This window comes from Aythya marila (assembly GCF_965140915.1).
Source record: "Aythya marila genome assembly, chromosome: 6".
NCBI classification, from domain to species: domain Eukaryota; kingdom Metazoa; phylum Chordata; class Aves; order Anseriformes; family Anatidae; genus Aythya; species Aythya marila.
The window spans coordinates 6,647,619-6,670,655 of NC_139047.1; the positions used below are offsets into that span (position 1 = coordinate 6,647,619).

General features: G+C 44.6%; 1 protein-coding gene across 3 annotated transcripts in view; it reads left to right on the forward strand.

The window, feature by feature from the left end:
* Positions 1 to 2,624: 2,624 nt before the first annotated feature.
* UNC80 (unc-80 homolog, NALCN channel complex subunit) overlaps positions 2,625 to 23,037 on the forward strand; it is a gene marked incomplete at both ends in the record, with an annotated part of 126,478 nt that continues 106,065 nt past the window's right edge. For all 3 annotated transcript variants that reach the window (XM_082763920.1, XM_082763919.1, XM_082763921.1), the window contains 8 exons: positions 2,625 to 2,716; positions 4,004 to 4,052; positions 11,149 to 11,305; positions 11,945 to 12,243; positions 14,583 to 14,706; positions 16,478 to 16,551; positions 16,987 to 17,126; positions 20,624 to 20,885. In XM_082763920.1, the coding sequence (XP_082620046.1) occupies positions 2,625 to 2,716; positions 4,004 to 4,052; positions 11,149 to 11,305; positions 11,945 to 12,243; positions 14,583 to 14,706; positions 16,478 to 16,551; positions 16,987 to 17,126; positions 20,624 to 20,885 (1,197 nt within the window). The remainder of the gene's footprint in view (positions 2,717 to 4,003; positions 4,053 to 11,148; positions 11,306 to 11,944; positions 12,244 to 14,582; positions 14,707 to 16,477; positions 16,552 to 16,986; positions 17,127 to 20,623; positions 20,886 to 23,037) is intronic.

Sequence of the window (23,037 nt, forward strand, 5' to 3'; positions counted from 1 at the left end):
GTGGCACTGGGTTTTCAGCAAATGTGTTCCACTACGTACCTGCATGTATAATCATAGAATCAAGTTGGAAGGGACTCATAAGGATCATCGAGTCCAACTCCTGGCACCACACAGCTCTACCCAAAAATTCAGACCATGTGCCTAAGTGCACAGCCCAAACGCTTCTTAAATTCCAACAGGCTCGGTGCAGTGACTGCTTCCCTGGGGAGCCTGTTCCAGTGTGCGACCGCCCTCTCGGTGAAGAACCTCTTCCTGACATCCAGCCTGACCCTCCCCTGCCGCAGCTTGACACCACTCCTGCAGGTCCTATCGCTGGTCACTAAAGAGAACAGATCAGATCAGCACCTGCCCCTGTACTACCCCTTGTGAGGAAGTTGTAGACTGTGATGAGGTCTCCCCTCAGCCTCCTCTTCTCCAGGCTGAACAGGCCCAGTGCCCGCAGCCCCTCCTCATACGTCTTCCCCTCTAGGCCCTTCACCATCTTTGTTGCCTTCCTCTGGACACTCTCCAACAGTTTCACATCCTTTTTGTACTCTGGTGCCCAGAACTGCACACAGTACTCGAGGTGAGGCCGCATCAGCGCAGAGCAGAGTGGGACAACCACCTCCCTCGACCAACTAGCAGTGCTGTGCTTGATGCACCCCAGGACACAGTTGGCCCTCCTGGCTGCCAGGGCACACTGCTGGCTCATATTCAACTTGCTGTCAGCCACAGCCCCCAGATCCCTCTCTGCGGGGCTGCTCTCCAGCGCCTTGCCACCCAGTCTGTACATATAGCCAGGGTTGCCCTGTCCCAGGTGCAGGACCTGGCACTTGCTCTTGTTAAACTTCGTGTGGTTGCTGATTGCCCAGGTCTCTCTGCAAGGCCTTTCCACCCTCAGCCGAGTCTACAGCTCCTCCAGGTTTGGTGTCATTGGCAAATTTGCTCAGAACACCTTCTAGTCCTACATCCAAATCCTTTATAAAAAACAACTAAAGAGGAATGGCCCTAAAATGGAGCCTTGAGGGACCCCACTAGTGACCATCCGCCAGCCAGATGTGGCCCCATTTACCACAACCCTTTGAGCCCTGCCCGTCAGCCAATTGCTCACCCATCATGTGGTGTTTTTGTTTAGCTGTATGCTGGACATCTTGTCCAGTAGGATCCTATGGGAAACTGTCAAAAGCAGTACTGAAATCCAAAAAGATCCCATCAGCTGGTTTCCCTTGATCAACTAGATGGGTGACCTTATCATAAAAGGAAATCAAGTTAGTCAGACAGGGCCTACCCTTCATGAACCCATGTTGGCTGGGACCAGTGATCGCATTGTCCCCCAGGTGCTCTTCAGAAACTTCAAGGATCAACTTCTCCATAATTTTACCAGGCACTGATGTGAGACCGACAGGCCTGTAATTGCTAGGGTCTTCTTTCTTGCCCTTCTTGAAAATTGGCACAACACTTACCAGCTTCCAGTCTCCTGGGACCTCTCCAGATTCCCAAGACCATTGAAAAATAATTGAGAGGTCCCGTGGTGATGCCAGCCAGCTCTCTGAGCACCCTGGGATGAATCCCATCTGGACCCATGGACTTGCATGGATCCAGGTGGAGCAGCATATCCTGGAGGAACAAAATAAGTGGTGTTGATCAGCTCCTCTCCTGTTGCAGGCAGGAATGACCTCAGTGAGCCTTTTTCTTTAAGTGCCTGATATTAAGTGGGGTAATTGAAAGGCTGTCAGAGATGTGGCCTTGAGTTCTGGGAGCATCTCTCCTTACACTTGCTATTTTTTTTTTTATTAATAAAAGCAATGGAATTTCACAAAATTCCTTGAAAAAAATAATTGATGAGGGTGGGCTGGTGTCGGTGCTCCATTTTGCTCTATCAGCTAGTCGTGGTGGCATGTTACCTGCTGCTATCCCGTGATGTGTAATAGAGCAATCTAACAGAAACACTGCCAGCAAGTCTGAGCTGGTTGTACATCACTGTTAGTCAAACCTGGCCCACTGCTGGTTGGAAGCACGAGTAAATCTGCTGAGGCAGAGGAGGTGCTGAGTGCCACTGTTCCTCTCAGCTACATCCACATGGGGAAAAAAGCCTGGACTGAGTGCTCCTCTCGCTGCCCGTCACTTGCAGGGTGTACGCCTTGCCTCCCTCTGGAGGCACACAGCTATCTCCCGTCCCGACAGCTCCTGGAGGGCTGCTGCCTTCCTGGACGGGAGGGACCCGGGGGTCTGAAACTTGCCTGAGGAGGAGGAGGAGGAGGAGGAGGAAGAAGAGGAGGAGGAGGAGGAGGAGGGGGCAGCCGCGGGGAGAAGCCGGGTCCCGGGGCGGTCCCGGCCGGTGCCCCCCGCCCCTGCCCCCGCCCGGCGGCTGGCGGTGCCGGAGCTGTCCGCAGAGGGAGGTGCTGAAGGCAGGGAGGAAGCGGAGGGACGCGGACATCTTCGCTCCCCCAATTTCCTCCCTGCCTCCTGCAGCCATTTTGCACCAGCACAGCCAGAAGGAGGTGTAGGAGGGGAGTGTGTGTGTGTGTGTTGGGGGGGGGGATGGAGAGGATGAAGGGGAGGGGGTAAAGAGTTGCGGAGAGCGAAGAGGCGGCCGTGGGAGATCCCCCCCGGTATGACTGCTGAGCCTGCCTCGCAGCAGCATCATGGTGAAAAGGAAAAGCTCCGAGGGCCAGGAGCAGGAGAGCGGCCGTGGCATCCCTCTGCCCATCCAGACCTTCCTGTGGAGGCAAACCAGGTGAGAGCAGCAAGCCCTGGGTGCGGAGGATACAGCTGCAACAGGGTGGGGGGGATACAGCTGGGGGGGGGGGGGGGGGGGCAGGCCAGCTGCTGCCCAGTGGTGGGGAGGCAGTGGTGATCACAGCCGCAACGCGAAGATGAGAAACAAGCTGTTCATTTTGCACTCTCTGTAGAGCAATCTGTGTGTTTTGGGAACAGGGGAAGGATTTGAGGCAGTTTAATCCGGTGGCGGTCGCAGGCAGCTTCTTGATTTGACTTTAAAACACCGGCGTGCGTGTGTCTGTGCACCTCACCCCTCCTTGCTGCTCCCCGTCCACCCCCTTTAAGAGGACTTGTGGAGCTCGGGTACTAGGAGCAGCGTCCCTCGGTGCTGCATCGGACCTGCCGCTCTGCCTGCATCTTTATTTGCAGCCCTTCTGGAAGTGTAATCTATGCTTTATGCTTTGAGAGGTCAGCATGCAAACATACGTCAAAGTCTCACCCTATTTCATTGGATTGGAGAGTAATGATGTGTGAGGGGCAGGCTGAATGTATGGTTGGGGCTTTATGTCCCTTGTGGATCCCGGCTGTCTCCTGACTTGCAAGAATGTCAAACTGAAAACACCGAAGGGTGTGTGGGGGGAGGGTGGAAGGTTTGAAGGTTGTGGCTCTAATTAAAAGCCTTAGTCACAAAAACCCTTTATCACACAGTTTCCACATCCTCCAAGAAACAATATATAGTAGTATGACCCAAATAATGTGTTCCCCCCACCCTTCTTTCCCCTTGGTGTAACAGATTCCGTTCTGGAGGGGAATGACAGCAGAGGGTGGTTGTTTTCTAGCTACAGAGAACAGGCCTGCATTTCATCAGAAGCCTTCCGCGTCAGCAGTAATGGAGGGAAATAATTAATACAAAACTGGCACGTGGATCCCTGGCTTAAAATATAGGCAGGGCAAAGTTCGGTAATATTTAACACTTGTTAAACAGAACATTGTGAAAAACTTTCAGTGTGGTAAAGTGGCTGAAAATTGTCTAATGTAAGATTTAATCTGCCCTCAAGGCATGTCCTGTTCCCCACGGTTAAACTGCCATCTGGCATTTTAGTGTGGGTACTGTCTTCTAGAAGAGGTAGTGGAACTTTGGCAGATGTCATCAACAGGTATCTGGGCATTCTTCTGCCTCCCTTTATGCTGAGCTTCTCAGCCTTTTGCCAACCTTTGACATGAGAATAATTTTTAAATAACTAAGCAGAGTTCAAACTTGAAGTATTGTCTTTCTAATATCTTTTTTTTTCCCCTCCTTCAGTGCATTTCTAAGACCTAAACTGGGGAAACAATATGAAGCTTCCTGTGTGGTATGTACCCATTTCTCTTTTTCAACTCCTTATTAGTAACTAACATTTTATGCAATGTGATCTGCCCCTGGTGGCTGATCACCAAGCTTCTCAGCTCATCACAGAAGTGGATTTAATCCATTCAGCCTAATTTTGTACTTTTATCACATGAAGGATTTGAAACCTTTTCCCATCTAGAGAATTTAGATATTGTGCATATCTCTAGGCACAACAAAAAATTATTGCTTTTGGTATTAGTAATTGGACCGACACAGTAAAGAATGGTGCAGACAGACTGAGCTGAGACAAACTGGGTCTAAACTTGCAGTTCATCACGTGTGCATGTGCTCAGATGAGATTGATGTCATTTTGGCTTGTGGTTATTGGATTTTTTTCAGAGTTACAACACTGAAAATCTAAACATTGTTAAAAACATACTTTAACTAATACTTTCTACCATTGTGCAAAATGAAAATGCCTCCTCCATTGGAAAAGAGGGGACAGTATTTTAGCAGCATAATTAAAGGGACTATTATGCAGATGCTGATAACTGTTATTTGTAAATGTATTTAGTATTAAACCTCAATCTAGCGTGTAGAGGGAGAAAAGGAAGACAAGCAGCAAGTTCAGATAGGATGGTTATCTAGGGAACAGCAGATAACTTAAACTGTTGCTGATCTTTGGATGACTTAAAGTACATTAAGCAGTTGCAGCCAAACCTGACAGACTGGAAAAATGTGGTCTGGACATGTACCTTAATAGTTTAAAGTACTTAGGTCTCGCTGCAGCAGTTTTCTGACTTCCTTCTCACAAGATATTAAGCTGGAGAAGCCCTAGTTACTGCTGACTAATTTTCCTCTAAGAAATACATAAATTTTTCAGGATTATTCCTAGATACCAAATACTGGCAGAGGACTGTTGTCTTAGTGTGTTGGTGGGTGAAATGCATGGCGGTTCTGGTACTTGGAGCTCAAAGCATCATCTCCGGTTTATACCACTGACAGCTCAGAGGATATTGCATGGAGTTTGTTGCCTCACATCATGCAGGAGTCTCAGGAGTGTGCAGGAGCCATGGCTTGATGCACTGCTAATCTGAGGCTGTGGACCCACCTGTGAGCTTGTGTCTTCTGTTGCTGTTTGGTTGAGGGACAGAGCTTCCTTCTGCATTTGTGTGCCTTAGGCATAAGGAAGCTCTGTCCTTCTACCCACCTGTGTATGTGACTTCCTGGTGGTTCATGCTATGCTACTGGGAGCAGCCCTTCTCTGTCCCACAGATTGATTCTAAAGCCCGTGTCTTTCATGAGCAAATACCAGGATTTACTAAGTGTAAAAAGTTGCACAACAGCATAAATCAAATGTTTCAGTCAAAGGAAAAGGAACTTTGGAAAAAGGCTCAGGAAGGAAGGGGCCTTTGGGCTCGGGGATGGTTCTCCAGTGGTCAGGGGTGCAGATAGTACCAGGGCAATCAAGCCATGCCTGCCTTAAAGACCAGGGGGCTTGCTTCCTTGCTTCAGCTAGTGCTGAGGAGTACCCAGCCTGGATTGTGCCCCAGGATTGTGCAGTTACATACTGAACACGCTGTAGTCCCAGCAAAATGCCTTGGTGCTGAAGAGTCACAGCTTGGGCGTGGATGAGCTTGGCATTTTTTTTTTAAACCAACTGCACCTCTGTGACCCAAGGTCTGTGGTGCCATGCTTTATAGGAAGCCCCAACACCCCAAAGGGTAGGAGAGCTCAGTGTCTCAGGAGATGGGGAGAGTAAAGAAATGTGTTCACCATGAATGCACAGAGACTGCATCAGTCCATGGAAAAGAGATCTGGGATTACCAAAGGCATGTTAGAATTATGTATGGCTCTTGCAGATATAAATATGGGGTTTTCGTACAACTTTAACTAGCTTCCATGAAGGTGCAGTCCGCTTCAGCTGCTCGGATAAAGGAGAGCTTGATTCTTCTCCAGTTCTTAACATGATGATGAAATAATGAGCAAAAGCTTCCAAAGGTGAGGTTTCGTTTTGAGGAAATGATGGGATGCAACCTGAGCTGTTGTATCTGCCACCTTCTTTTGCCCTTTGCTTTCCTATCCCTAGCAATCCACAGGAACGCCTGACCACGTCAACATCTTCCACATTATCTAGTAGGTCAGCAGGGTGCTGGCTAAGTGGGTGAGAGCTTGGCAGGTAGTTGGCTTATCTTCTGAAACATCAGTCTGCTTATCTAACACTGCTACATTGACTAGCCTGCCTAAGAATACTGTGCACCTGTTACACATGTACGATCCGTCCTTTTTAAGTTCTTTTGCCAGAATGGTTCTAGGCATGCTACAGGCCATTAACTGTCTGTCAGGACTGCACAGCGCTGTGTATTATTATTCTTGGCTCTAAACTTGCTGCACTAGGATTTGCTGCATATTGTGCATTGAGGAAGCAGATGCTGGAGGCCTAGATTCAGTCAGTACAGCATCTATTTTGTACGAGCAGATTGCTTTGGTTATTTGAGCTTTGCTGTACACTTTATAATTTTTAATACTCGAGTAAAATGTAGCCCTTTCATTGTTTCCTTACCCAAACAGTCTCACTGATTTTAGTTGGGCTATGATTATGGGCATAAAGATAAATACCCCCCATTGTCTTAAACTGTCTCAATGAACCCGTGTCTCGGTTTAGATTTAATGTTCTTCTCCTCCCTCTTCTGAAGCTCTTCTGCCCTGACTCAATCGAATTTCTAATGTGCCTGAATAAAAGCTGTAAATGACCTCAGTGGAATGTATGTGTTACACAAAGACAATGTGTTTTTTGGGGTGAGGGTAAGGGACTAAGGGATCGATTGTGATTTTTTTTCAGTGGTTTACAGTGGCCATGGAAGAACCCAGGTGCTTTCTGGAGGATCCAGCAAATTCAAAGTTAATGTTTTTTGTTTTGCAAATGTGGTTTTGTTGTTGTAAACAATTAAAGGATAGATATGGAATAACATGTAAAAAGAAAAGCCATTGGAAATGGTTGTAGAAGACTGAATCTTAGGATGCAGGAATTTTCTCTGAATAAAGTGTCTGGCATCTGTGCTTCACTGTCAGTTGTACTACGAGTATCTTTTTTGTTAATTTTGTGATAGCCATGTATTCGTCAAAAACAGCACCTGACCCTTTCTTGTGCTCTGAGCTCCTAGATTGATGTTTTTGATTTTGTAGGTACAGTTCTTACTTGGAGAACCTTCCCTAGACTGCCAATTCTGTCTGCCTGCATTTCAAGTTCTCTCCAGTCAGTCTGAAGTGACATTAGCACTGGTTCTCTGCTTCCTACCATGATGCAGTCTGAACTCTGGGAGAAGAGGGCAGTAAGAGAAATTCTGTGCTAGACAGCTCTGTGCGAAGCACAAAAGCTCTAGAACAGTAGCTGTGAAAGTGTGAGAGGGTTATTTCATGCCAAATGTGTGCTTCGAGAGGTCAGATCTCAAGGTGTCTGGACAGAGATAATGCAGGAGCTGTTCTGTTCTGTAGGGCTTCTCTAGGCTTCTTCAGGCAGCTACCTGCTCCCTCTCCAACAGGAAGGGGGCACATGCTGACCCTGCTCACAAGGTATTTGACGGCCTCTTTGATTCTTGGTTGGAGAGGAGGGTAAAAGGAGAACAGTAGCAGCGGGAAGGCAGCCAGGCCAGGCTGACCGCTATTCCCTGTGAAAACAGATGGCATCGCCAGGCCAAAAGGAAGAATGCACATGGAAGGGGCCCTGAGGGAGCTGAACGCACGCACACAGCCCTGCTGAAAGGGGCTGCCCTTTCTCCAGCCAAGACATAGCACCGACTTTCCTCACTGCCACCTTGGCTGATGTTCTTTATCCTCCTTTGACATAGGGGGTGCTGCTGTCAGGAACTAGCTTCTGTAAGTAGGTAACTTTGTTTTCTTAGCCAACTAGCAGCCCTGAGCCTGTAGCCACAGACATAGCCGTGGCATTACAATATCCCTCTTCTGACTGACTTAGAGGGAGCTTGCTTTGGATGTTCTCATTTAACCTTCTCATTAAAGCATGTAACTCTTCACAGCTGTAGCAGCACCTGCTAAGTTTTTTTGTGTGTGAAAGTTAGGTCTTAATGTCAGTGTATTCTTTAGCACGCCCTAAAAACTAGGGAAGAGCCATTCCAGAGCAACAAGGAGGTGCTGCAGGAGCAAATGCTAACCTGGAGCCTTGCATCTTGAATGTGTGGTATAGGCAGAAGCTGCTGTGAGCTGGACCTTTATGAAGAACTTGAGGCAAATCCCACGGGAGCACTTGTCCAAAGAGCCATATATTGCTGTTGGACTGCTTGTGGCTGGTGTTATCAGTGTGGGGAGTGATGCCAACCAGGTCCCACGCTGATAGTACGTACACGGTGGTAATTTTGTACCAGCCAGTGCCTCTAGCATACAGGGACGCTCAGTAGTTTCTGTACAGGAGCCTTTGTGCTAGGAATGCTGTATGCTGCCAGAAAAATGTTATCTCAGATGCTTGGGATCACATATGCTGTTCCAGAAGTTAGTATTTCATTGGGCTGCAGAAAGATATTTAGCTTTATGCTCAGGCTGGGAAGGAACAGGAGAATCTTGTGGCAAGCCATATACAAAAAGCTTCACATGGCTCAGAAGGCTAAAACGTTGAAGTGAATGTAAACCTAATTTGAAGGATGTAATTGCAGACTCCGTGACCTCCCCTGGAGCCTCTGAAGTATTCAGAACGTAGGCCAGAGCATCCAGAAGGCAGTTGTTGCAGGACTTTCTCCCTGACACCATTGACATGCGTGCAAATAAGACCTTGAATGGATGGTCAGAGCACAGCAATGCGTCTTCTATCCCATTTCAGAACAGTGTTGCTGTTTCCAGTGACTTCTGTTTTCCTCCTCCTGCTGTATAAACCAAATAGTTTTGTCACAGTGCTGAAGCGTGAAGCCTGGCTCAGTTCTGATTCTGGTGCTTGGCAGGCCATCCAGGGAGCTAATTTAGCTCCCTAGCCTGGTAGAAACTAAGAACTTCTGTGCTGAGCTTCATTTTGGCCTGTGGAGAGGCTTGACTTGGCTGTGAGCCCCACAGCTGATGCAACAGCAGAGGTGGGGGTGAGTGGCTGAAGCAACAGATGGGGAATGAAGAGTGGCACCCTGACCCCTTTGGGCAAAAGTCAAAACAAGTTTTGCAGTGGCCCTTCCAGGCTCTGTGTTGTTTGTGACCACTTGTTATCCCTGCACCTCTTATCTTGCTTCCAGGGACACTGTGCTACTTCATTTCCCCCTTCTGTTAGGTAACCCTGGCTGGGATAGTTATTCTGGACCTCTGTTGCCTTTGTCCTAATGCTTCTGTGGGTGTTTCTGTGGTTTAATGACTTTGTAGTTCCAGATTTGGACAGAACATTCAGACCATAAAACGAGCACCAGGCTCCCTGCCTTGAAGGGGCTGGGGTTCCTCTGCTGTGACTGCTTGTGTTCCTGCGTGGGTAGGATGAATGGCAGGGGACTGGTTCCCTTTGTAGGGCTAGTGACACCCAACAGATCTCTTACAGGGAGAGTGATTTGAGTCTTCCTTTCTGTGATAGCCATGTTACCCTGTCCTGGTGCTAAGAATACAAGTTACTGACAACCTAATCCATGGCACTTTTTTTTTTTTGACTGATCCCTCGGAAGCCAGCTCTTTTGCCCACGTACTATAACTGACACCTTCTGATTTCTGCTGTTGCTCCATAATGAGAGTTGGTTGACTTTTCTGACCAGAACCTGGGGGTTTCTAGTAAGTGGGCAACTTTCCACAGAGTTACATTTGTTGGCAGCTCATTTCAAGTCAGTATTTTTTCAGATTTGATTTGTGTGACTACAGGTGTAGTCCTCTGCAAGCGTACTCAGTACCAAATACTCCGGAGCAGAGCCAGCTGTTACGAGGGTGCTGTCACCCCATGGTGACTGGGTGTGCACTGGCTCATCCTGCCTCTCAGCAGAGGGGCTCGTGTTTGTCCCCAGCAGGGGACGTGGCCACAACCTGAGCGGGGAGAGTGCACGTTACCACTGGTTGTCATGGTGTGCACTGGAGTCTGGTCATTTAGGAGAGCTGGTTTGAGACTGCTGCCCTTCCAGCTTTCCTTTTTTTGTAATTAAGTCTGTCCCTATCAATACCACGTTTATTATGGGAAAAATTGTTATGACTAGTGTCGAAGGATAAGCTTTACGAATCTGGAGTGAGGGCTTTTGAAGCATCCATTAGGTCATGAATGCCAACAGTTACTTGAGTGCCTGGAGCCTGATGAAATTTGTGGAAACAGCTTGTGAACAAATAGGTAGCCAGGAGGCTAAGCTGGTCTGTGGAAGGACGTGCATTACCAGTAACGTACATGTATTTCTTAGCATTAGGAACTTCAGTGAAGGAGTATAACTGCTTTTGTGACCCGTAATGAGGTCTTTGTATCTGGTCAGAGTAAGAGCGTATTGAAATAGTTAGAGCAACTAGTAATAAAGAACTTCCTTGGGGTTTCAAGGGCAGATAGTCTTATTTTGTGTTGTTTGAGGTGGAAATAATGAACTTGCTGCAGCTATCAGATCTTTTAAGTGTTCATAAAACCACTGCATCATGGCTCACTGCAAAAAATTGTATACTGAGTATTTTTTGTGGCAGGGTGTGAAAACATTTCCTAAGGCACATATACCTTTAATGGGTTGCCCTTTATGTTACACTAAACTGAAAGAGCATGTGTGTGTGTGAAAGAGAAGTATATCCAGCTCTCAGCTCCACACATGCAGGCTTCATTAGCTCCTGGGACTTCCAACAGGATTACTGGCATGCCAGGTTAATACCCAGCGCAACTGTAAATCTGGCTTGATGCCAGGACTTACTTATATATATGTGATATTTTAACTCTTTCTTATTGTTATGCTATATTGAGTTTTGTATTATACATTTTATTATTGTATTATATTGAGTGGCTCATTTGTTCCCTAACTGTGTCCATGTGTCCGAGCTTTAGCTACAGTCCATATCCTACAGGAAGAATATTCTAAGGTATTACTTAGTTTTATAATGATTACAATTTTTTAAACCAGAATGGTTTATGTCCTAGAATGTCTGTGCAGAAATAGATGTAAAAAGTCTTTTTTTTTCCTCTTTTCTTACAGTCTTTTGAACGAGTTTTAGTAGAGAACAAGCTGCATGGCCTTTCTCCAGCTCTCTCTGAAGCCATCCAGAGCATTTCTCGCTGGGAACTTGTCCAGGCTGCGCTCCCACATGTGCTGCACTGCACTGCCACATTGCTCTCCAACCGAAACAAGCTAGGTTAGTGCTCATGAATTTGTTTTTCCATTACTGAAGTTATCAGTCTGAACAGAAGACTGATGCTCAGCATGCCACAAAACATGCTTTAAACCCTAGAAGTAGGATTCTAACGAGGAATCCTAGTATATTCTGCGGGTTACACATTTCATGTTCTGTTCTCATTTGTAGCAGGGTTACCTGGGAGGGTTTCCTCAGTGAAGTCAGTGGTGTGCTAACTTTAGAAATCACGAGCTGAAGAGTCAAAGTAGTTCAATGACATTTTGATAGTTAATTTCCAGATACCCTAGATCTAGCTTTAGCAGGAGCATCACAGTACTTACTTGCATTTTTTCTTATCTGATGGAGTCAAACAGATGAGGCTTTCAAGCTGCCATCTTTTAGGACCACACCGTGTCCTAAAAAATTCAGTGGCTCTGCCACTGACTTTTCAGGGACTGAATTGCAAATGCTGTGAAATAAATGGAGGCTTGTGAATTAGGAGTTTTCAAATAGAACAGAATGTTGAGACTGTTAACGCAGAACTTTAATTTTCAAGCTCCCATTAGGAGGGAGGTTGGATGCCCAGAATTCCTCTGAAATTCTCAACAGTACCATTAGTGGAAAGCCTGTGAGATACTGTGACGTGTTTTTCCCATCCAGGACATCAGGATAAACTTGGTGTAGCCGAAACAAAACTGCTTCACACTCTTCACTGGATGCTGCTGGAGGCCCCTCAGGACTGCAGCAATGACCGTTTTGGAGGAGACAGAGGTTCTAGCTGGGGAGGGAGTGGTAGCGCCTTTATCCACCAGGCTGAAAACCAGGGATCGCCAGGACATCCCCGGCCCAGCGCCACGAATGATGAGGAGGAGAATAACAGAAGGAAGTTCTTCCAGAACTCCATGGCCACAGTGGAGCTCTTCGTGTTCCTCTTTGCTCCTCTTGTTCACAGGATTAAAGTAAGTAGAACATCAGTGGGGTATTGTGTAGAGATACCTCTGAGCACGGAAACAGTGATTCAGCCTTTCCAGTGACGTGAACAATCACTGTAGAATCAGGCAGGTACAAAGGCACATAAATCTGAAGTGAGGCATTTCCAGGCCCTAGGAATATCAAAGATCTGAGGCCCATGTGGAATATTTGGGAGCCTGGAACCTGCGGAAAGGATTGCAAGCTTTAGCTTGCTCCAGTGTCTCTCACTCATTGCTCCTAAGGACCATGCTAGCTTTTCAGGAATTCCACCATGGGGCTGCTGCTGAGGCTTGCTGTTGTCATTACTAATCATCTTGATGCTGATTACCAAGATTGCTTTATAGTGGTATAAGCATGAAGTGGCAGAGGCAATTAAGCATTCCTTTGTTCTGAACTTGGAAGCAGGCTGCAGGCTCCCTGTCTGCCAGGGTCCCTCGGCTGGTTTTATGCTGAGTGCATCAGCTTTGCAGAGCTGTGTAATGAGGAGTCATTTTCTGCATGCTCTGACTCCTCTTGTCTTTATGCTCTCTAGAGAGCTGCTGTTTAGAGTTTACACTTCCAGGTAGGCTTCAAATGACAAACTGGCTCTGGAGAGCAGGTGGTCAGAAAAGGTCTGTAAAGTCTTGAAGGACTGGAGTCTGTTGTGTGTTCTAACACCGCCTCGTGTGCTACAGCAGTTGAAGAAGATAAGGAAGTAGAGGAGAGAAAGGTTAATCATTCTGTTAAGGCAGGTGAAAGTGGGTCTGCAGAGCAAACTTCCTTCCCTACTTCTGTTACCAAGCGTCTGTACAGCTCAATTTATGTAACCCAAATTCTTCTTAGTCATTTACTAGTTCTCCATTTTCTCTGTGAGCTATGGAGACATGGAAGAAAGAAACACTGAGTTCTTTCCAGTGCTACATGCACCACTGTGGGCTATCATTTGAAACAAATGAAATGAAGCTGGAGGTAGACCCTGGCTATTTGAAACAGGGTTTCCAAATTTTCTGTAATCATCTTTTTCAGATTTATTTCCCATTTACAAGATGGGATTAATAACATTATCTCAGGTTCACCTTGAAAAACAAATCTAGGAAATATCCATGAATCTCTGAGATACTGTAGTGATGAACACTTGAAAAGCCCATGAAAACAAGCATTTCTGTCATCAAAGCAAAGCTCAAAAAGGATAAGGTAAATGAGGCATATAACTGGCTTTCTAAGTCAGCATCGCCACCCCTGTGTTTCACAGAGGTAGGGGTCTCAGGGGGAGAATATGACCTACTAAAAGAAATAGTGGATATGTCAAGGAAGATGATACTTGTTTTCAAAGGAAGGCCTCTGTCATGGAATTTTAATGACTTCTGCCAGGATTTACATATTTTGCAATGTGTTCTTAAACAAGACTTTGTGGGCATGGGGTGGTATGCATGTAATCCTGTAATTTAATGACTCAAGTGTTCACATTTCTAAAAGCTGGCAGTGCAAACTAAAAATGTAGCACATTATTGCTTCCACTTTCTGATTACAGACAGTGAGGCAGATGAGGCTGTGTCAACAGAAGACAGTGGTGCAGCTGCAAGGATGCACTGAGATTGCTATTACCAGTGTTTCTGGGGCTCGAGGGGGACAGTGGGACTATGCTAACCCTAGGGACTCCTCATGTGGGTCTGACCTTTTTCGGGTACGGGCATACCCACACCTGCCAAGATTTACTTGTGTGCTAATTTACACAATTTCAGCTACTTGCACAATGTGAAAAGCAATGATGGTGCAAGTGCTAGCAGTGCTGATGTTTCTCCATGGACATATCTCAAGTAGTAACAGTGTTACTATTAATAAGAACATTATTTTATATTAATATTTCATACTGATTTGATGCATTTCATGTTGCCTCAATTTCTAACCAATACATTAATATTTAATATTATTCTTCTGGGGCATAAGATCAAGTCTCAGAAGTGTAAACGCTAAGGTTAAGATGAAATTGAAGACTAAATATGAAGTTATTTATAGTCAGAAGGGTCACCAATGCTCTTGACATAGGAATGACCTTTTCTCTTATGTCTTAAGGTCCTGAAAAAACAGATTTCATTAGTATGGAAGCTTCATTTTGGGAAAAGCTTTTTTGTATTGAGATTTCCCTATTGGTTTTTCATAGCTGTACTTGGAATGTATTGATGGCTGCTGAGTGGTGTCAGTGGCCACTGAGTTAGCATATACTGGCCACTGAATGGCGCTTAGTGTCACTTAATTCTTGTAAGATCTGTACATCAGGGAATGGACAATCCTTTTAGTCTGGAAACAATGTTCTTCCATGTGATACAACCTCTTTTTGTCTTTCTAGGAGTCTGACCTGACATTTCGGTTGGCTAGTGGCCTTGTTATTTGGCAGCCTATGTGGGAACACAGGCAGCCTGAAGTTTCTGCCTTCAACGCCCTCGTTAAACCGATCAGGAGCATCGTTACAGGTCTGTGACTTTGCTGTGCAGGTGGGAAACCTTTCCTTTTCTTGGCTGCTGCTGCCTTATGTTCTGTAGCCAGCATACTTGAGCAATATGTTAATACTGCAGGAACTAGTCAAGCCTTTGAGAGTAGTTTCAGGCTGTTTCTCTTCAGAAACAAGTAATATTTACATAATATTTAAATAGGAGATGAGAGAAGTCACAAATAGGAAATGAGAAACTTCAGTGGAGTTACCATTTTCTGTCAGCCTCATATCTCTGTTTCACAATATCTTCCTTAGTTGCTAAGAAGGGTAAAGACAGTATCTAGCAGCAGTCCAACTCTGGGGAAGGTTTTTCCAGACTGGTACTGGACATATTAACAATGAAGAGCACACAGTTATCAGTGTAGGTTCTCTTCCTATCTAAAATCCAAATTTCACCATGCTGTGTAATTAAATAAAGTAGTTTCAAGAGGCTTGCTCTGAGGCAGGCTTAGATTGCTGATGCACTTTTATATACTGTAAGGGGTTGTTCCTCATTTGTTCCTCAGCCATAACGAGACTGGAGTGGGGTCCTTAGGCTTCTAAACCTTTGTGTCAGACTTAGTTCTAAAAATCCTTTTTTACTATTGCATTTTTAGATAATAATTTTGCATAATTCCTACAAACTAGTCAATTGTAAGTGTGCTGGGTATATCACTGGCATTGCTTGCTTGTTCTTAAAAGCATAGAACTGTAATTTTCATAGAAGTGAAAATAGTTAGCTAAATCTGATTTTTCAATGGTAGCAAGTCACTTTGGATATTGTATTTCATTCTGAAGGTTTTACAGGCCTCTGGGACAGTCCAGGATTGGAAAGATAGAAATCTTTCAACTGATTTAAAATAGTCTGTGACATCTAGCTTTCCCTTCTCTTGGAATTAGAAAATAGGATTTCAGCCCTGGATATAACAGAAGCAACTAGTCCTAAATTTTCTTTGACCTTTGGATTATTTTTTTTTTAATGTTTTGGGGTATGGTCAGAAAAACCCTAAAGTTAATCCCTTCAAGAGTAAAGTCTAATAGGAAAATACTCCTACGTTTTGAAAATGTTTCAACAGAATGGAAATAGTAATTGGAAGGACATTCTATATGTCAAGGGAGCTCTGATGTTGTAGCATTCTTGTCTCAAATTGTGACCAAGTTAATTTTACTTAAGTTCTTCTTCAAATGAGAGACCCCCCCAAAAAATCTACTGCAGAAGCTTTGCAGTATTTTGTTTGGAGTCGGTCTGATACTAAGTTGCATCTGGATAGCTTGTGATATGACAGGATTTCAAGAACTGTCATCCTAGTCTTTGTTCTTCTTCAGTACTGCTGATCAAACTTTCTCTGTGACATTTGTGTGCTTTCTGTGATGAAGGCATTTGTCAAATTGGAAGTCATAACACATTCAGAGAGATGTAACCTAGAAAAGAAGCTGAATATACATGGAAATAGGAGGAGGAAAGAGACACAAAATAAAATGCACTAGTATGCACAGGAAAATGTCAAATGGACTTAGGATAAAATGTGAATTCAATTTTTGTTTTTAAAGAAATTATGATTTTCAGTAGACAATGTTGTTGACAGAACAATTGAAAATTGTGCAGAAGTTAAATGTTTTTTTTTAATGGTTAATGCCTAGGAAGTTTGCAGCAGAGAGATGCTGCTTTGTTTTTTTTTGTTTTTTTTTTTTTTTTAGGTATATCCTTTCAGTTGGTGCAGTTTACATGTTAGAGGTGGTTTCTGAAATGATACTTGATTTTCTTTTGTCAGCTAAAAGAAGTTCTCCTACCAACAATCAGAGTGTGACTTGTGAATCCCCTAATCTGGACAGCAGCCATACAGAGGTGAGTTCCATGCGAAGGCCTAGATGGCTTGAGTGAGTAGCTGAGGGAGGGGGGAAATGAATGCCAAAACAGCAACTGCAGTCATTACCCTAAAGTAATCCCTGTCAAGAAATTACAGTTGCTCACAGTTCTCCTGACAGCTCCCAACCTTGTCTGCAGTGGAACCAAAGGGTATTGAGATGGTTGTCAGGGTCTCTTCGGGCTTATTGTGTCTCACAGGATGGAAGCCTGATGTTACATATTTTCTTGGGTTAGAGCCCTGTCTTACGCTTTGGCTATGCAATTCCTCATACTGTGAAAGCCCAAGGCTTAACTGCCCATGTTATTATGGTATAAGTAATACCTGTGTCTAAGTATAAACTGCAGTAAGGAAACTAATACAGGACGGATAAATATGTTTGTCTACCTATTTCTGTTTATTGAAACTATCCAAAGGGACTGCAGGTGGTCTGTGAGACAGCCCAGCCAGATTCCATACCTCCAAAGCCCACTGTTTCAGCATGTCATCGTGGGAATTCCCTGGATGGAAGCATGTCCTCCCAAGCCTCTCAGGAGAGAGGCGCCCCACATCCCAGGTACAAACCCCTTCAGCAGAAAGTTAAGCTGCTGTAACTCAATGGGGGAGGTCACAGAGGTCCTCGTGAATCTACTGTTGTTCCTAAACCCCAAGGGCGCTGGATGTTTATCTCAGACTTCTAATTCAACAGATCTGTTTTGGGGGCTGAACAAGGGGGTGACACTTGATATTCAGTGGCAGTCATTGGAGAAATCTCCAGCTGGCCTGTTGTGGCACTGTATTTGGTCTTTTCTAATACATTGGTTTCTCACAATTAGAGACCTTCAAATAACCTGGAAATTCAGCTCTTCTTAGCTGAATTCAGCAGCTAGTATCTTTTCTGGCTTCCTTCTGATAAAATTTTATTTCCCTTTAGCAAGGATTTTTGTAAGTTTCTTTCCACTGCCGTCATTATGCTTTCTCTTTATCCTGCTGCTTAGTCAGCTTGCCTTGGACTCCTGACCAAAAGAAACAGACTGACAAAAAAGCACAGCCACACAAACATCCTCCCAGCTTGCCCAGCAGAGTTCAGGTCACAGTTTTCCAGCGTGGCACTGCTACATTAATTTATTTTAATCTAGGTTTGGGCAGGTAAAGATAGAACCAAATTTTCAGTATTGCTGAACACTCAGTAGTGCTATAAAGTAAACGAAGCTGATGAGTACTTTTTTTGGAGGGTTGGCTGGGGGGAGTAATGATGAGGAACTGAAATGTAACTATATTTCACGGTCTCTGTGGATTTAGGAGTCTCACTCCAACTCCTCATGACAAATTTGGTTCTGGTGCTTATCTGTTTGGGGAAATGTCATACCCAAAACAGCAGTGTTTTAAGAAATTGCTTCATTACAGAAACAGAAGAAATGTGGGATGGAGTGGGTTTCTGGATAGAATCTAGGAACAGCTCAGATTTCTCAAAAAGGGGTTTGATGCACCATTTCCCTGGTAGAAAGGGCAGAGCTATCTTCTATGGCTCTGATCCTATCAGGAGGTTTCCCATGGGATTTTTTATCAAGCTTCCCATCAATTCTAGGTGTTTATTTAATTTGTATTAATGTGAGCCAGTAAAACTGAAGTTGGGCACAGAACTGCCTTTCTGTGTAAACACTGCTGCTCAGAGAGGCACAGCTGTACAGAAAAAAAAAAAAAAGGAAAAAAAAAAAGCAGTCTCTTCTGAGAAGACAGAATCAGGTGATCAATTTGTCAGGCTGGCTCTGGTGGTTGCTATGGGGATGGAGCTGCAGACAGGCACTGAAGAGAGCATCATTATGTCTCCTCGTTCGCAGGACTCATTGATCAGTTAAAACTGTACAGGGAGCTTTGGTTGCCACGCAACAGACAACTGGGGAGCGAATGTTGTTTACTCTGCTTACCAACAGCCGCAGTATTCCTTTGTCCTTGGGCCTGGGGTTGGAGGAAGACTGCCTTGCCACTCTTCCTGCAGTCACAGGCAGCCACGAGCTGTGGAAACGAACACTAGGTTTCCTTCTAAATGAAGCACAGAATTTAATTTCTGGTTCTTCAGACACTTAAGAAAATGGCTTGTTCCTCTGATCATGGCTAATTACCCCTGCTCCTTTCAGTGAAGTGCCGCACTTACAGATGACCACAGCATAAGGCTTTGGAGCAATTAAAGCCACAGCCTGTCGTCCAGCTGCTGCCTTGAACACTCTGCTTTGGAAATATGCTTTGCAGGACTTCAGTGGCATAAGGAGAACGTGTATTGCTCCAGGCTTCTTGTGCCTTGTGTTTGCCTATGCTGCATACAGAGGAGCACGAACACTGATCTGGGTCCTGCAAAGTGACCAGGGAGCAATGCATCACCCTTTACATTTCCTTTACATTTGCTGCTGACATGATGGGCGTTATTTTCCTTGCTGGTATACTTTTGAATATCCCAGCTGTGTTTATGTTTTTGTATAGTCTGTGTCTATTTGACACAATCTTGACTTGGACAAAGGCAGCCTTCAAGTCAAGTATATGGAAAAAACTTAATAGCATATTTTCATTTATCATTGCTTTCTCCTTTTTTTTTTTTTTTTTTTTTTAATAACAGCTCATTCTAAGGTCATAACATTTGTAACATTGTACCTTGAATACAGCACTATGGAAAAGCTTTGAGTCTATAAATCGTGTTCTGTGACATATGCTGATACAGACGGGCTGGCCTGCAATCACCATGTGCCTTCAACATTGGCCTGTGGGGCTGGCAGCAAACCAGCTCCTGCAGGTTTGAGTTCTAGATGCACACACATTGCTCCAAGCCCAGCCTTGCCACCTGCCCCTGTTGCCAGCCATGCAGCGTGGAGGAGGGTTCCTGTGATTCCCAGTGGTGTCAGCATTTGCTGCACACTTCTGTCTCTGCCAGTCCTCTACCTGCTCTGTGACACTGAGCAGTGATCCAGTAAAGCACTTTAAGCATGCACTTTGTTCTTAGCACTTAGAGGAGTTCCACTAGTCATTGCTGGTTCTTCTGTAATGTTTTGGGTGGCCTTGGACTCCTCTGCTCTGAATGTGGTGACACCTAGCTGGAGATGTCCTACCATTGGTGTTCACATGTTGTTTAGTGGAGCTGATAATATAAATGGCTTAAAAAAATATTTGTTCTTGTGTTGTCTCCCAAGTGATTAAGAATACATTTCACAGAAGTGGTTTTAATTTTCACAGAACCCCAAAATCACAGAAGTTCATTTACAATACTGAGGAAATTCTGTGCTAATACTTGCCAGGAAATGACACTCCTTGAAAGGCAGGAAAGCCATAGTGAAGGCCAAAATGTTTTCCTTTTCTCTAGCACACCTTGTCTACAAGTGTCTATAAAAGTAGTTTTTACTTGTATGAGATCAATTTAATTAGATGAAATGGTTACTTAATTTAGCTGCCCTGCCTGCTTGTTCTGTAATAGGGCCTGATGTGTACAAATGTAAACAGTTCCTAAATATAAATTATGAGTGTCTGAAGAGCAGATGCTCATGAGTTATCTGTTTCCAGCTGAACAAATTACTCAGTTAGCACAGGTGCATTAGGCTTGTCTTCAGACTGCAGCTTAAGAAAGCAACTCTGTCCAAGAAAACACTTAACAAAACCTGTGCCTGAGCCCCCCAGGGATCTGAAAGCTAAATATCCACTTACACATCATCAGCAATGCTTTCCTCAGCCAGGGCCTTAGTCCCAAAGGGTCAGCATCAAATGTCCCTGCAAGCTGAGGCAGGCACAGCTGTGTGTACGTCCTGGTGATTGCTGCAGATGGCAGGAGAAAGTGAGTGGCTTACAGCTCTTGACTGTTTAGGTTTCTGAGTAGAGCTGTTGGGTCTTTTGGGGTGGGCCAGTATGTGTCCTAGGACAGAATGGGTCTCCAGCTATCAAGGAAAACTTTGTGGTGTTGAGTGACCTCTTAAGAACAGTTGAACATACAAAACTGACAGATCACCCTTGAGTGCCTCTTTGTTCAGAGAGCAGAGTACTTAAGAAGGGTCTTAGGAGCCCGATTAACATTTCTGCTCTTCCTTTTTGGAACAGGCTGTCCATGGTGATCCCACCATGCCAGAGATCTCGCTATGCCACATACTTTGATGTGGCAGTGCTGCGCTGCTTGCTGCAGCCCCATTGGTCTGAGGAGGGCACGCAGTGGTCACTGATGTACTACCTGCAGAGGCTGAGGCATATGTTACAAGAAAAGCCAGAGAAACCACCCGAGCCAGAGATCACCCCTTTGCCGAGACCTCGCAGCAGCTCCATGGTGGCTGCCGCACCCTCCCTGGTGAATACCCACAAAACTCAGGTAAGCAGTTGCCATCAACTGAATAAAAATATTAAATAAATAAATTTAAAAACACACCTAACTGTTGTGGTGGTGCTGGGAAGCGGTGGCTGGATGACTAGTGAAAAGCACAGCTTTGGTATTGGTTGAAGTGCTCAGAGGTCAGACGTGTGCATTGATTCAGAAGGAGACCCTGAGAACGATGAGGGGTTTGGAGGCAGAATCTGACTCCGAGCTGGTGACTGCTGAAAGCTTGAGGGCTGTTTTAGGATAATTGTTCTAGGGCGAACAGCGATAAAATTAGTTTTTAATGTGGTAATATACTAATGTGTTTGTCAGAAGAAATCAGACTTGCTTTACTGAGCTGTCTTTGGAATAACCCCTCAAAGGAGAGAAAAGGAATTGCTCTTGGTATAGCACTGCACACTTCAGGCAAATGCTTGTGTTATAATTGCAAAGTAGATTTTGAAAGCTCTGGCAGTGAGCAAAAGACCTCTGTGCAGTTACCTCTTCTCCTGATGTTACTCTTAGTGTCTAACTCTTAGTGTGTAGTCTTTGTATTTGCCAGCAAAACCTCAGTGGACAAACTGTCCTAATAGGTGTCAAAATTTCTTCCCTATTTTGCTGGGGCAGAAACGCCAGACTCCTGACCTCAGTGCAGTAAAGATCTTTGTGTTAGAGCTTAACTGTTTTTTAACTTTTGGGTAGCTCATGGTTGATCAAGGGATAAAAAGGGGATGCAGCTGCAGTTTTAGTTAATCTCCTTGTTGATTCGTGATACTTTTAGGTTGTGCATTCCTCCTGTCATGTGGGCCTCTAACAGCAAATTCTGATTTACTGAGTTGGTGGAACTGCCTTACAAAATTTAATACAGTAATATGGGATTCTATTTTTGCAATCTAATTTTATGACACAGCTCAAGTAAGAGGCTCTATCTTCTGCTAATGTTGCTGTCAAATGTCTTTTTTGAGTCAGAACTCTTAGAATTTTTTGTTTTTTCTTAAAGCCTTGTATTCAGTGTTCTGACAGTTTTTGATATGCACTTTTATAAGCATAAAGGGCAGAATGTCTTTTCTCCTGTACAGCCAAGATACTCATAAGCCAGAAGACAAGCATAAACAACGTAAATAATAGTATTTTTATTTTAAAGTCTCAGGATTCTGTCGCCATTCTCCTAGTTTTTATTAGGGCTGGTGCTTACTTGTGATTTTAAAGGCTCAGCAGTGGCAATATTGCTTAAACTGTTAAATTTTAGTGTCATTTCTATAAAATGTTGCCTGTTTTATCCCTGTAAAGGCTTGACATATCTCCATAAAGGCCAGGTGATAGGAATTACTATTCCATCTTAATCTACCTTTGCATGGGGATTTTATAGGATTTCTGTACACGTACACAAAATCCTCCTTTTAATATCCTCTCCTGGAGGGAATGCTGCCTAAGTAGAACGGTACATTGGAAGATACTGCTGTTGAGGTGGTTCACTTTCTGCCCTCATACTGTTCAGAATAGCCCAGTTATTTTGCACATGAACATGGTAGCTACTCGTGCAGCAGGACTGCAGTCAGTGGTTCTTAGCACACTGGCAGCCTGCACAGGGTTGTCCTCTGTAGGTGCTGTTTGCGTTAGCTTTGTGCAGGTTCTTCTCTGTGCAATAAGACACTTTCCTCCTTTCACACACTTGGCTGTTTCTTGCTTTTTCAGGATGTTTCTCTTGCAGAAGATTTCTTTACTCTTCACTAACGTTTTTCTGTTAAATCCATTTGGCAATTCCACTGGGTACTTTCTGGCTGTTAATGTGAGGACTCTGTCCAGGGCATTCTTCCCTCCAGGGCTAGATTTGATTGCTTTTTGTAACCTCTGTGTCAGTCCTGTGTATTTTTACTGTGCTTCATCAAACTAGAATCCTTTTTAAAAAGGTTTTCAATTTGTTAAGCAGAACAGCTGCGATGGAGATGGTGAAACAGCCTTCCTGAAGCTCGTCTCCCCCCTTCTTTACAATTCTGAAGGCTGAAGTCTGTGCAACACAGACACCATTCCCTACCATTCATCCTGGCTGACTGTAGGCACTTAACTGAGGTTCTTAAATTCAGTCTCATCACTCAAGGCTCTGTGATAGTCAAAGGAGAGAGATCTACCTCCAAAGGACTGAGATTTGTCATTTCTTTCTAACCGC